The sequence below is a fragment of the Balaenoptera physalus genome (assembly GCF_965194825.1).
Source record: "Balaenoptera physalus genome assembly, chromosome: 11".
Classification (NCBI taxonomy): domain Eukaryota; kingdom Metazoa; phylum Chordata; class Mammalia; order Artiodactyla; family Balaenopteridae; genus Balaenoptera; species Balaenoptera physalus.
In genome coordinates this window covers 19,730,570-19,745,816 of record NC_138896.1, presented here as the reverse complement: position 1 = coordinate 19,745,816, position 15,247 = coordinate 19,730,570, and the positions used below count along the sequence as shown (strand labels likewise).

Here is a 15,247-nt window from a genome sequence, read left to right as displayed (position 1 = left end):
TTTAAATAATATCATTGAAATATTTTAATTATATGAATGATAGTTTGAAAAATATTTGAGAGCATTTAAACTTAAATCTTATTTGTTCTTATAAAGAAAGGTTATACCTAAGATGAGCCATTTATTTTCCACTTCTTATCTCTGTGTGCTGTATAAAAATTGCATCACCGTGAGAAGAAGGAAGTATTTATTGAGAAGTATGCCTTGAGATAATCCTTCCAATTTTTCTGCCTACTGTATTCACGGTAGGACTAGCTGATGACTCACCTTTACCCATCCTCAAATTAGTTGAATCCATTCTGGCCCTATACACTATTTCTAGTTCCATAGCTAAATAAAACTTTGTGACAAAGATGATTCTTAAATATTACCTTTGAGAGAAGTGGTTAAATTCCCTCACGACATCAGAATTGGGACTTCCCTGGTGGTCCAGTGAGTAAGAATGCAAGCTCCCAGTGCAGGGGGCCTGGGTTCGATCCCTGGTCGGGGAACTAGATCCCGCATGCACGCCACAACTAAGACCTGGTGCAGCCTAAATAAATAAATAAATATTAAAAAAAAACAAAAACAAAAACAAAACCCAGAATTGGATCAAATTATTTACCCGTGAGTCTTGACAATCCAGTATGGAAATCAGTATGGTTAAAAACAACAACAGAACTGAAATCTAGCATCATCCATAAATCACTTTTAGTCATTAATTTCAACTTCCTTATTCACCAATTTAACAGGCCCTCTAGAAAAAAAAACAGCATTTATATTTGATTGTCATCTTCCTTGACCCCTGATAGAAAGTCGACAGGAAAGAGGAGAAACAAGAATCTAATTCATGTTGTGAACAATCAATCCTGAGCAGAGTGATTTTCTAGTAGAGGCATTCAAGCTCCTATCACTAACTTAAGCATGATAAATGGACACACATACTTCCCCTCAGCATTGGTCTTAATCCAAAGACTGATGTCATCGTTGGAAATGCCCTGAGGACACACACCTCCCCCTTTTAACTTTTTTTTTTTTTAAACATCTTTATTGGAGTATAATTGCTTTACAATGGTGTGTTAGTTTCTGCTTTATAACAAAGTGAATCAGTTATACATATACATATGTTCCCTCTTGCATCTCCCTCCCTCCCACCCTCCCTATCCCACCCCTCTAGGTGGTCACAAAGCACCGAGCTGATCTCCCTGTGCTATGCGGCTGCTTCCCACTAGCTATCTATTTTACATTTGGTAGTGTATATATGTCCATGACACTCTCTCACCCTGTCACATCTCACCCCTCCCCCTCCCCATATCCTCAAGTCCATTCTCTAGTAGGTCTGTGTCTTTATTCCCATCTTGCCACTAGGTTCTTCATGACCTTTTTTTTTTTTTTCTTAGATTCCATATATGTGTGTTAGCATACTGTATTTGTTTTTCTCTTTCTGACTTACTTCACTCTGTATGACACACTCTAACTCCATCCACCTCATTACAAATACCTCCATTTCATTTCTTTCTATGGCTGAGTAATATTCCATTGTATATATGTGCCACATCTTCTTTATCCATTCATCCGATGATGGACACTTAGGTTGGTTCCATGTCCTGGCTATTGTAAATAGAGCTGCAATGAACATTTTGGTACATGACTCTTTTTGAGCTATGGTTTTCTCAGGGTATATGCCCAGTAGTGGGATTGCTGGGTCATAGGGTAGTTCTATTTTTAGTTTTTTAAGGAACCTCCATACTGTTCTCCATAGTGGCTGTATCAATTTACATTCCCAGCAACAGTGCAAGAGTGTTCCCTTTTCTCCACACCCTCTCCAGCATTTATTGTTTCTAGATTTTTTGATGATGGCTCTTCTGACCGGTGTGAGATGATACCTCATTGTAGTTTTGATTTGCATTTCTCTAATGATTAATGATGTTGAGCATTCTTTCATGTGTCTGTTGGCCATCTGTATATCTTCTTTGGAGAAATGTCTATTAAGGTCTTCTGCCCATTTTTGGATTGGGTTGTTTGTTTTTTTGTTATTGAGCTGCATGAGCTGCTTGTAAATCTTGGAGATTAATCCTTTGTCAGTTGCTTCATTTGCAAATATTTTCTCCCATTCTGAGGGTTGTCTTTTGGTCTTGTTTATGGTTTCCTTTGCTGTGCAAAAGCTTTTAAGTTTCATTAGGTCCCATTTGTTTATTTGTGTTTTTATTTCCATTTCTCTAGGGGCTGGGTCAAAAAGGATCTTGCTGTGATTTATGTCATAGAGTGTTCTGCCTATGTTTTCCTCTAAGAGTTTGATAGTGTCTGGCCTTACACTTAGGTCTTTAATTCATTTTGAGTTTATTTTTGTGTATGGTGTCAGGGAGTGTTCTAATTTCATACTTTTACATGTACCTGTCCAATTTTCCCAGCACCACTTATTGAAGAGGCTGTCTTTTCTCCACTGTATATGCTTGCCTCCTTTATCGAAGATAAGGTGACCATATGTGCATGGGTTTATCTCTGGGCTTTCTATCCTGTTCCATTGATCTATATTTCTGTTTTTGTGCCGGTACCAAACTGTCTTGATTACTGTAGCTTTGTAATATAGTCTGAAGTCAGGGAGCCTGATTCCTCCAGCTCCATTTTTCGTTCTCAAGATTGCTTTGGCTATTCGGGGTCTTTTGTGTCTCCATACAAATTGTGAAATTTTTTGTTCTAGTTCTGTGAAAAATGCCAGTGGTAGTTTGATAGGGATTGCATTGAATCTGTAGATTGCTTTGGGTAGTATAGTCATTTTCACAATGTTGATTCTTCCAATCCAAGAACATGGTATATCTCTCCATCTATTTGTATCATCTTTAATTTCTTTCATCAGTGTCCTATAATTTTCTGCATACAGGTCTTTTGTCTCCTTAGGTAGGTTTATTCCTAGATATTTTATTCTTTTTGTTGCAATGGTAAACGGGAGTGTTTTCTTAATTTCACTTTCAGATTTTTCATCATTAGTGTATAGGAATGCAAGAGATTTCTGTGCATTAATTTTGTATCCTGCTACTTTACCAAATTCATTGATTAGTTCTAGTAGTTTTCTGGTAGCATCTTTAGGATTCTCTATGTATAGTATCATGTCATCTGCAGACAGTGACAGCTTTACTTCTTCTTTTCCGATTTGGATTCCTTTTATTTCTTTTTCTTCTCTGATTGCTGTGGCTAACACTTCCAAAGCTATGTTGAATAATAGTGGTGAGAGTGGGCAACCTTGTCTTGTTCCTGATCTTAGTGGAAATGTTTTCAGTTTTTCACCATTGAGGACAATGTTGGCTGTGGGTTTGTCGTATATGGCCTTTATTATGTTGAGGAAAGTTCCCTCTATGCCTACTTTCTGCAGGGCTTTTATCATAAATGGGTGTTGAATTTTGTCGAAAGCTTTCTCTGCGTCTATTGAGATGATCATATTTTTTTTTCCTTCAGTTTGTTAATATGATGTATCACGTTGATTGATTTGCATATATTGAAGAATCCTTGCATTCCTGGAATAAACCCCACTTGATCATGGTGTATAATCCTTTTAATGTGCTGTTGGATTCTGTTTGCTAGTATTTTGTTGAGGATTTTTGCATCTATGTTCATCAGTGATATTGGCCTGTAGTTTTCTTTCTTTGTGACATCTTTGTCTGGTTTTGGTATCAGGGTGATGGTGGCCTCGTAGAATGAGTTGGGGAGTGTTCCTCCCTCTGCAATATTTTGGAAGAGTTTGAGAAGGATAGGTGTTAGCTCTTCTCTAAATGTTTGATAGAATTCGCCTGTGAAGCCATCTGGTCCTGGGCTTTTGTTTGTTGGAAGATTTTTAATCACAGTTTCAATTTCAGTGCTTGTGATTGATCTGTTCATATTTTCTATTTCTTCCTGGTTCAGTCTCGGCAGGTTGTGCATTTCTAAGAATCTGTCCATTTCTTCCAGGTTGTCCATTTTATTGGCATAGAGTTGCTTGTAGTAATCTCTCATGATCGTTTGTATTTCTGCAGTGTCAGTGGTTACTTCTCCTTTTTCATTTCTAATTCTATTGATTTGAGTCTTCTCCCTTTTTCTCTTGATGAGTCTGGCTAATGGTTTATCAATTTTGTTTATCTTCTCGAAGAACCAGCTTTTAGTTTCATTGATTTTTGCTATTGTTTCCTTCATTTCTTTTTCATTTATTTCTGATCTGATCTTTATGATTTCTTTCCTTCTGCTAGCTTTGGGGTTTTTTTGCTCTTCTTTCTCTAATTGCTTTAGGTGCAAGGTTAGGTTGTTTATTCAAGATGTTTCCTTTTTCTTGATGTAGGCTTGTATTGCTATAAACTTCCCTCTTAGCACTGCTTTTGCTGCATCCCATAGGTTTTGGGTCGTCGTGTCTCCATTGTCATTTGTTTCTAGGTATTTTTTGATTTCCCCTTTGATTTCTTCAGTGATCACTTCGTTATTAAGTAGTGTATTGTGTAGCCTCCATGTGTTTGTATTTTTTACAGATCTTTTCCTGTAATTGATATCTAGTCTCATAGCGTTGTGGTCGGAAAAGATACTTGATACGATTTCAATTTTCTTAAATTTACCAAGGCTTGATTTGTGACCCAAGATATGATCTATCCTGGAGAATGTTCCATGAGCACTTGAGAAAAATGTGTATTCTGTTGTTTTTGGGTGGAATGTCCTATAAATATCAATTAAGTCCATATTGTTTAATGTATCATTTAAAGCTTGTGTTCCCTTATTTATTTTCATTTTGGATGATCTGTCCATTGGTGAAAGTGGGGTGTTAAAGTCCCTTACTATGATTGTGTTACTGTCGATTTCCCCTTTTATGGCTGTTAGTATTTGCCTTATGTATTGAGGTGCGCCTATGTTGGGTGCATAAATATTTACAATTGTTATACCTTCCTCTTGGATCGATCCCTTGATCATTATATAGTGTCCTTCTTTGTCTCTTGTAATAGTCTTTATTTTAAAGTCTATTTTGTCTGATATGAGAATTGCTACTCCAGCTTTCTTTTGATTTCCATTTGCATGGAATATCTTTTTCCATCCCCTCACTTTCAGTCTGTATGTGTCTCTAAGTCTGAAGTGGGTCTCTTGTACACAGCATATATATGGGTCTTGTTTTTGTATCCATTCAGCCAGTCTGTGTCTTTTGGTGGGAGCATTTAATCCATTTACATTTAAGGTAATTATCGATATGTATGTACCTATTCCCATTTTCTTAAATATTTTGGATTTGTTATTGTAGGTGTTTTCCTTCTCTTGTGTTTCTTGCCTAGAGAAGTTCCTTTAGCATTTGTTGTAAAGCTGGTTTGGTGGTGCTGAACTCTCTCAGCTTTTGCTTGTCTGTAAAGGTTTTAATTTCTCCATCAAATCTGAATGAGATCCTTGCTGGGTAGAGTAACCTTGGTTGTAGGTTTTTCTCCTTCATCACTTTAAGTATATCCTGCCACTCCCTTCTGGCTTGCAGAGTTTCTGCTGAAAGATCAGCTGTTAACCTTATGGGGATTCCCTTGTGTGTTATTTGTTGTTTTTCCCTTGCTGCTTTTAGTATGTTTTCTTTATATTTAATTTTTGATAGTTTGATTAGTATGTGTCTTGGCGTGTTTCTCCTTGGTTTTATCCTGTATGGGACTCTCTGTGCTTCCAGGACTTGATTAACTATTTCCTTTCCCATATTAGGGAAGTTTTCTACTATAATCTCTTCAAATATCTTCTCAGTCCCTTTCTTTTTCTCTTCTTCTTCTGGGACCCCTATAGTTCGAATATTGGTGCATTTAATGTTGTCCCAGAGGTCTCTGAGACTGTCCTCAGTTCTTTTCATTCTTTTTTCTTTATTCTGTTCTGTAGTAGTTATTTCCACTATTTTATCTTCCAGGTCACTTATCCGTTCTTCTGCCTCAGTTATTCTGCTATTGATCCCATCTAGAGCATTTTTAATTTCATTTATTGTGTTTTTCATCGTTGCTTGGTTCCTCTTTAGTTCTTCTACGTCCTTGTTAAATGTTTCTTGCATTTTGTCTATTCTATTTCCAAGATTTTGGATCATCTTTACTATCATTATTCTGAACTCTTTTTCAGGTAGACTGCCTATTTCCTCTTCATTTGTTAGGTCTGGTGTGTTTTGACCCTGCTCCTTCACCTGCTGTGTGTTTTTTTGTCTTCTCATTTTGCTTATCTTACTGTGTTTGGGGTCTCCTTTTCACAGGCTGCAGGTTCGTAGTTCCCGTTGTTTTTGGTATCTGTCCCCAGTGGCTAAGGTTGGTTCAGTGGGTTGTGTAGGCTTCCTCGTGGAGGGGACTAGTGCCTGTGTTCTGGTGGATGAGGTTGGATCTTGTCTTTCTGGTGGGCACGTCCACGTCTGGTGGTGTGTTTTGGGGTGTCTGTGGCCTTATTATGATTTTAGGCAGCCTCTCTGCTAATGGATGGGGCTGTGTTCCTGTCTTGCTAGTTGTTTGGCATAGGGTGTCTAGCACTGTAGTTTGCTGGTCGTTGAATGAAGCTGGGTCTTGATGTTGAGATGGAGATCTCTGAGAGATTTTCGCCGTTTGGTATTACGTGGGGCTGGGAGGTCTCTTGTGGACCAGTGTCCTGAAGTTGGCTCTCCTACCTCAGAGGCACAGCCCTGATGCCTGGCTGGAGCACCAAGAGCCTTTCATCCACATGGCTCAGAATAAAAGGGAGAAAAAAATAGAAAGAAAGAAAGAGGATAAAATAAAATAAAATAAAGCTTTTGGGAGGTCTGACGTCTTCTGCCAGCATTCAGTGGGTGTTCTGTAGGAGCAGTTCCACGTGTAGATGTATTTCTACTGTATCTGTGGGAAGGAAGGTGATCTCCACGTCTTACTCTTCCGCCATCTTGCCCCCCTCCCCCCTTTTAACTTATGAAGACAGATAGGGATTACTTTACTTTTTATCATGCTGTCAAAAAATCCATTTTCAAGGATTGGTGATCTATTTTATATCTCCATATGTGGGAATCTTAGGAGTTTCTCTTTCTCCCTACTAAAACCTGCTCTTTGGTGACTGCTGGATGCATCGGTCCAGTTTGGTGAAAGGATACAGAGGGAGGTTACCCGAAGGATGCTAGACAGACCCCCACAGGCTGGTGGTATCTCAGCAAGCCCTGCACACTCGGGGTCTGAGTTTTGTTGGTTCTGGGATTATCATTTGCTGATACATCCAGAGGTGACTACATTTTAATGACTTTGACCTACCCTAATCAAGTTAATAAGAGACTAATGCATAAAGCTGAGAAAGTTATAAGCTTATTAAGTTATAAGAACTGTAAGAACCAAGTGTACCTCACGTTGGTGGTCATTATGGCCCTGATTTTATTCTCTTTCTACAACAATAAACAGAATGTGGTACGTTAACCAGGAAATCAAAACAAGGGTATTTGGTTGGTTGCTGTCCTCTCTTTGCTCTGCTCCTCCCTCACTGCCCATAGACTAGATTTCGTCATTTCTGATTATAAAACTAATAGAAACTCATTGTAAAAACAAAAACAAAAACAAAAAAATCTTAGAAATAACCAACGTTAACATTTTGCTTTAAATCATGCCAGGCATTTTCTCTGCATTTATTAGCACTTTCTCTCTTTTTTTAAGTTACGTGTTATTTTGTAAACTTGCCTTTTTTGTCATTTACCATATCAGAGATATAGTCATATATCTGTTCATGTCCATATCAGTAGACATCTTCAGAATAATTTTAAACCATTACATACTTTTCTGTACCATAATTTATTTAACCAGTTCCTTATTTTAACTTTTTATTTTGAAACAATTTAAAACTGATAGAAAAGTTGAAAAAATTAGATAAATAATTCCTGTATGCCTTTTACCCTATTTCCCCAGTTGTCGATAACTTATCCTATTTGCCTTTTGAGCCTCTGTATACGTATTGATTTTCCCCTGAGCCATTTGAGAGTTAGTTGCTGACGTGGTAATCATTACCCTTCAACACACCCTTGTGTACAGTAGTTCCAAACCCTCATCCTTGGGGGATACATCCCAAGACTTTCAGTGGATGCCTGAAACCATGGATAGTACCGAACCTCATATATACTGTATTTTCCTATACATATGTTCATACTTATGATAAAGCTTAATTTATGAATTAGGCACAGTAAGAGAAACAACAATGACTAATAATAAAGTAGAACAATTATAACAATATACTGTAATAAAATGATGTGAATATGGTCTTTCTATCAAAATATTGTACAAATTTAATGTCTTTTCCATTTTATCTAAGCACTTAATCACACACTGTGGCTGTAGCTTTTACAGTTTGAGGTGCAGCAGCAAAATTAGCACAAATATCCTTTTCCTTCTTCACAATTTCATGACTAGAAGGTTTGTTCTTACTGTACAGTAGTTCTTACTGTATATCTTGCAAACTCATCATACACTTTCTTCCCTTATTAAGTCTACAGTGTTCACCTTTTCACTTAAAGGAAGCACTTTACAGCTTCTCTTCAGCATGTCCAAATTGCCAGCATCATTATTCTTGTGCTTTGGGACCATTATTGAGCAAGATAAGAGCTACTTTAACCCAAGCACTGTGCTACCTTGATAGTAGATCTAATAGTAGAGACTAATGGGCAGGATATACTGGACAAAGGGATGATTCATGTTCCAGGCAGACAGAGCAGGATGGCTCGAGATTTCATCATGATATTCAGAATAGCACCCAATTTAAAAACTATGAATTGTTTATTTCTGGAATTTTCCATTTAATATTTTTGAACCATGGGTAACTGAAACCAAGGAAAGCAAAACCATGGATAAGGAGGGATATATTTCCTAAAAACAAGGACACCATATATATACATATACATATATATAACTACTATATGTATCTATATAACTACAGTATAATAATCACAATCAGGAAATCAACATTGAAATAACACTATCACCCAATTCTCAGGCTCTTACAAATTTCACCAGTTGTCTCAATATACTTTATGGTTCCAGGAGCATGTGTTTAGTTGTCTGATCTCCTCCAACCTGTAACAGTTCCTCAGGCCTACCTTGTCTTTATTGTCCTCAATAGTTTGAAAAAGTACAGTCCAGTAACTCTGTAGAATGCAACTTCATTTGGTTTTGTCTGATGGCTCCTCATGATTAGATTCTCCTGCAGGTTATTTTTGGGCAAAAATATTATAGACCATTGAAGTGATGCTGTATTCTTCTCATTGCCTTTTACCAGAAGGCACATGATGTCAACTTGTACCATTTCTGAACTTTTATTTCAGCTATTGTATTTTTCAGTTCTGTAATTTCCATTCAGTTCTTCTTTATATCTTCTATTTCTTTGACTCTGTTTTTTGGTTTCAACTGTGTTCGTAATTGTTCACTGAAGCATTTTTATGATGGCTGCTTTAAAATATTTGTCAGATAATTCAAAAAATTCTGCCATCTCAATGCTGGCATCTACTGATTATCTCTTTTCATTCCTTTTGACATCTTTCTAGTTCTTGGTATGATGAGGGATCTTTGATTGAAACCTGGACATTTTAGGTATTAGGTTATGAGACTCTGGATCTTATTTAAACTTCCTGTTTTAGTTGTCTTCTTCTGATACCACTCAGGTCGGGGAAGGGGTCAGGGGACACTGCCTCCTAACTGCCAGCTGGGGTTAGAATTCAAGGTTCCCCACTGGGCGGCCTGCCCTGATGCCTCTCTGGCCAGGAGGGGTAGGAGTGCCTAATTGCTGCTCCTCACCATGGCCTCTACTGATGTCAGAAGGCAGAGGTGACCTCTTATTGCTGACTGGAGGTGGATGTCCTGACCTCCCCTGGGCTTCTTCTGACACTGCCCCCCTCCCCAGTGGGGATGGGGAGAGAGTCCTTGTTACTGCCAGTTGGGATTGGATGCCTAGGCTCTCTTCATGGTCTCACTGACATCAAAGGGTAGGGGTAGGGGGCAGGATGGCAGGGATGAAAGTCCTGGCTTCCTCCTTAGCCTTTTCTGATACCACTGTAGTTGGGGCGCTGGGGCACCTTACTGCAGCCTCATGAGGGGACAAGTCTAGGCTCCCCACTAGACCTTAGCTGGTGGTGAGGAACGGTGGGGCCACAGGTTTTTCTGTGTTTACCTGGAGTAGAGAGGTTATTGTGTAGAAGTCCTCTGTCTTGCTAGGCTGTCCGTTTCCTGGTTCTGTGGCTAGAGAGAGCAGGCTTTTGCTGTGGCATTGTTTTGTTTTGTCTATACCCATTGGAGTTTCTTGGTGGCTGGCTTTTCCATTATCCAGTTTGGGATACATGAAGTAAAAAGAAAATCCACAGAACTCACCACAGTGTTATTCTTCAGGTCCTGAGTTTCTTAGCCAATCTGCATACTTATCTCCACCTTTGAGTCATCTTATATTCGTTCTGTATACAATGCCCAGGGTTTCAGTTGTATTTAGCAAGAAGAATAGGGAAAAGTACACCCACTTCTGGAAGCAGAAGTCCTATTGATGTTAATTTTATCACTTGGTTAAGATGGTGTCTGCCACATTTTTATATTGGAAAGTTAATAAATATTTTCTACTTTTTAAATTAATTAGTAAGTAAATATTTTGTGAGGAGATATATTGAAGTAATGTAAATATCCTGTTTCTCATCAAACTTTTTAGCATCTATTGATTATTCTTGCCTGAAATAATTTTGATGGTTGCCAAATTGTTTATCTGATTCCATCATTCCTTCTACATTTATTAGTTAGCATTCTGCTGTAAGGTAGAGCTTTCCCTTATTCCCCATTTATCTCTTTCTTTATATTAGTATACAGTCATGGATTCCTATTTTATTCAGTGGTTTATATCACATTACTAACATTATTTATCTTGATGCTCAAACTGTTCCAGATTTCACTTGAAGTTGGCTTTTGTGTCTGTCTCTTTACCTATTTAAAACCCTGAGTTCACACAAAAACATCTCCAGTTCCAACCCATCAGCACAGGATTTATTCTAGCTTTCTCCATGTGTGTATCTGTAGCTCCTTTCTCCAACAGTGAGAAACCTGGCCTCCATCATCCTCAATATATATTCTTACATGCTAGATCTCCTTGTATGTGATCCATTACCTGGCAAATCCCTTCAGCCCTGGCCCTGCTAGTCAAATCCCCTTGGCCCAGAAACAAATAAAAAAAAAGAAAGAAAGAAAGAAAGAAAACACAGGGAAGACATACATGACCAAGAAAGGGTTAATATCCTTAATTGTTCATGTATTTCATTGAAACTTCTTTATGTTCAGATTTGGAAATGGATTCACTTTTATGGTCTATTTTTTTAAATTATTTTTTCATTTTTGCCAATTTTATATGTGAAAATGGTATTTTGTTACTGGTTTAACAGACATTTAAATTATTGATTTACTATTAATGAGGTTAAATATACTTCAAGTGTCTATTGACTATTTCTATTGCCTCTTCTGTGAATTGCCTATGTCTTTTTTTTTTTTTTATAAATTTATTTTATTTTTGGCTGCTTTGGGTCTTAGTTGCTGCACGCGAGCTTTCTCTAATTGGGGCGAGCGGGGGCTACTCTTCATGGCGGTGTGCGGGCTTCGCATCGCGGTGGCTTCTCTTTGTTTCGGAGCATGGGCTCTAGGCCTGTGGGCTTCAGTAGTTATGGCGCATGGGCTTAGTTTGCTCCACAGTATGTGGGATCTTCCTGGACTAGGGCTCGAACCCATGTCCCCTGCATTGGCAGGAGGATTCTTAACCACTGCGCCACCAGGGAAGCCCTTGCCTATGTCTTTTGCTCATTTTTCTATTACAATACTAATCTTGATGTGAAGAATGGCTTATTTATTGAAGATAGTAGCCTGTCATGTGTCAAGTGATTCTTGTGGTTATTTATTTTTCTCTTAAATTTGTTTCTGATGCTTTTAACCATGCAGAAACATTTAAATTTTTGTGTAGTTAAGTGCATCATCTATCATGGTTTCTGCCTGTATGTTTTCCTTAGAAATATCATTCCCACTCTGAGATTATACAATTATTCACTTAAAATGTGTCTTGTCAATTTCATGGATCTATTTTTGACATTTAACTCCCTAATTCATCTTGTATCATTTTGACATAAAGCATGATAGGGATCCAGTGACTTGTTATTGGTAATGTCAACTTCAAGTCAGCGTCACCTAGGCTAAGTATGGATTCCCTGCAAAAATGGAATACTCATTGCCGTGGGATTGTGCTAACACAATTGTTACTCCGTCCTTTATTCATTTCTATCATGCATTAAATTATTATCTATGCTTGAGTCTGTTTCTTTACTCTTTATTCTGTTTCATTGATCTGTCTCTTTTGGTTCTGATATCATACTGTTTTAATTTCTGTAGCTTAAAAATACATTTTTATATCTGAAGGATACCTCCTCCCTCTGTACTTTTTTTCCCCCTAGCAGTTTCTTGACTATTTTTCTGACACCTTTACTTTTAAAAATTTACTTTAGAATTATTTTTCCCTGTTAAATAACACTGCCTCACTAGGAGATGCAGATTCAACAAGTCTTAATGCATATACAGTGAAAAACAGTGGCTGGAAGGTAAATATTCAATAAGGTTAATTATTACTTTTAAGTGGCAAAAGTCCAACTCCAGCTATCTTTAGAAAAGAAGGAGACTTTATGGGTTCATGCAACTGATAGCCCTGGGAAAGAGCTGGACCAAGAGGTCTAGATGGTGCTCTCTCTCCCAGTGGAAGACACTGGCCGTCCAGGACTCAACCTCTAAGTTTAAAATCCCTGATGTGAGGAAGGCATCTTCCCCACAGCTCTAGCTGAGAAGTCTTGGGGAAAGTTCTAGCTGAACTAGCTTCCATCAAATGTGCAGCTCTGAGCCAAGCACTGTAGTGGGAGTGGATATGCTGGCCTTGTACCCCTATGGTCAGCCTCACCGATCAGTATGGAAGAGATACTGTCTTGGGAAGACTGGGGATGAGACACTGCTTGAAAAAGCAAAAACAAAAAGTAGATGATACTATATTTCCTTATGTTTTAAGTTCTTTGAGCTACTTCTTTGTTGCTTTCATATATAGCCTATGTTATTAGTAAGTCCCTACTGAAAAATTAAAAAGTTGGAGTGCCAGACTTCTACTTTGCCCATGGTGTCAGAGTTCATTTGCAGACCATGGAAACCCCTCTGGCTAGCATATGCTGAGAGGGGCATAAGACCATGTATTAGGGGATTCAGTGCTGATAAACTGTGAGAAATGGAGGAGCGAGCTCTAAGCTGAGTGTCCAGAATGGATTCCCAGGAAAACACGCAGAACTGGCCTGCCAGGGCCACCATGCAATCAGACAGCCACTGTCCCATTCACTAGCTCCACGTCCAGCTGTCTCCTGTGTGGTTTGGAAAGGAAGAAGCCGCCACCTTGACTGTTGGCTCTGGGGGCTCATCACCTCAGCCACCCTCCGTACGAGCAAAATAGATGCCCTGCACTCTGCCTGTGATCACCTGGGCCCCCTTCACCTTTGCTGCGGAAAGGCCAAGCACTTCCGTGCTGGCTGAAGGAGCAAAAGAGGGAGAAGTGGGCTCCTCGATAGAGGCTGGGAAATGTAGTCTTCATTTTCTAGATTCTGGCGTGCATCTGGGCACAGCCATAAGGAGGTCGGAATGGGATGGAGTGAGCCAGGCCACCAAGGAAGAATGCTGAAAAGAACACCTCTACCACTGACTTGTATGTCATTTTAAAGGGGGAAAGGATATTTTTTAACCCTCCAAAAGGTTGTAATCTTAACTTTTAACTTATAAAGGATATAATCTTACTCTAAAGCACAGGTAGCAACTCTAAACATATGTGTGTGTATATATATATACACACATATATATGTATATATGTCTGTATTTTTCTCATTTCACTGATTGTCACTAGATCATTGAAAATTTTACCACAAACCGGTTCTGGGTCAGTGAAATAGCCTTGGGGAAATCCTGCTCTACTGGGTGGACAGAAAAAGTGAAAGGAGATAAAATTCAAACAGGTGATTTTTGCTACTACCTAATCAGCCTGTCTGCTTTTGGTAGGAAAGAACTTGAAGTTATATGTGGTAGGGTGCTGTTTGGATTATACATGAATTTTTATAATTTCTTTTTTTACGCCTTCCTTCCTTCACTCCTTCCTTCCATCACCCCCCTCCCCGCCATCACATTGTTCTAACTTCCCATACCTGGAGATTGACTGGGCCTGCTTTTCCCAGACTGTTGACGCTTGCCCTCTAATCTCTATATTTTCCTGCTCCCCAGCTGTTACTTGAACACCAGGATGCATATCAGGCTGGAACCGTGTTTCCTGACGCCTTTTACCCCAGAATCTGCGAAAGAGGTAAGCTGAAGATTTATAGACCAAATGATGTCGCTTTTCCTTGGTTGATAGGAATAGCTAGGACTCAAGAAAATATAAAATAACACATTATATTTTCCACTATTGTTGATCAATGACTTAGGTGCATTTTCCATTTAACCAAAACTTACCTGCTTAAGCATAGAAATTCTGAAAGCTTTATTCTAAGCATCCTGACTTGCTTTCCTGCTTCATGGCAGTACGAGAAAACATTTTGAAAGAAATCAAAAGGTCTGAGTTTTTGTTCCTTCTATGTTGTCTGTTAGCATGTGACCTTGAAAAAGTCACTTCCATGCTGAGTCTCAGTTTCCACATCTATAACACAGTAATATCTAATTAATTACTATTTAATTAATAGTAATTAATGCCTGCTTTGCAGCTTTACTGAATTGCTGTTGGCATTAATGCATGTTATTTTGTCAAGTCTTATGCAAATCCAAGGTAGTGTTATTAGTGAACTGGGCTTATGAGTTGTTTCAGTCAAGGCCCCCGGAGGCATAGAAGATATACTCAAACTGAATAATTTGAGGGAAGGGGACAGTTTACAAAGGTGTGGACAGGATACAAGAAAATTGCAGGGCATAGTGCAGGGGAGGGGGCAGACAGAGCTGCGGGGAGAGGGTCGCTTGATGGGGCCAGACCTTGAGTCAGGGACGCAGCCAGCCCACTGTGACCCCACAGAAGGGGGAGCTGGGAGAGTGAATACCCCACCCTCTCTCTCCTCCTTTTCTCTGATCTCCTGTCAGTTCTCCCCATTGGCCAAACCCAGCCCACCCCAAGCCAGAGGACAAAGTATTCAGTTGAAGCCGGTCACCTCAGAGGAAACAGTGCAGGAGAGAGAAGGATGGAAAGTGAGTCTGGGGGGGACCAATGAAAGACATCCAGTACATAGGGTTGCCACATAAACCATTTTTGGAGTCTTAGGGTC

The 15,247-nt window shown here is 39.0% G+C and overlaps 1 protein-coding gene across 4 annotated transcripts in view; it reads left to right on the top strand.

Annotated features, from left to right (window-relative positions):
- The window catches only part of GPLD1 (glycosylphosphatidylinositol specific phospholipase D1), a 68,276-nt gene that overhangs the window by 17,584 nt on the left and 35,445 nt on the right, over positions 1-15,247 (top strand). For all 4 annotated transcript variants that reach the window (XM_082415170.1, XM_082415171.1, XM_082415169.1 and 1 more), the window contains one exon: positions 14,223-14,301. In XM_082415170.1, the coding sequence (XP_082271296.1) occupies positions 14,223-14,301 (79 nt within the window). The remainder of the gene's footprint in view (positions 1-14,222; positions 14,302-15,247) is intronic.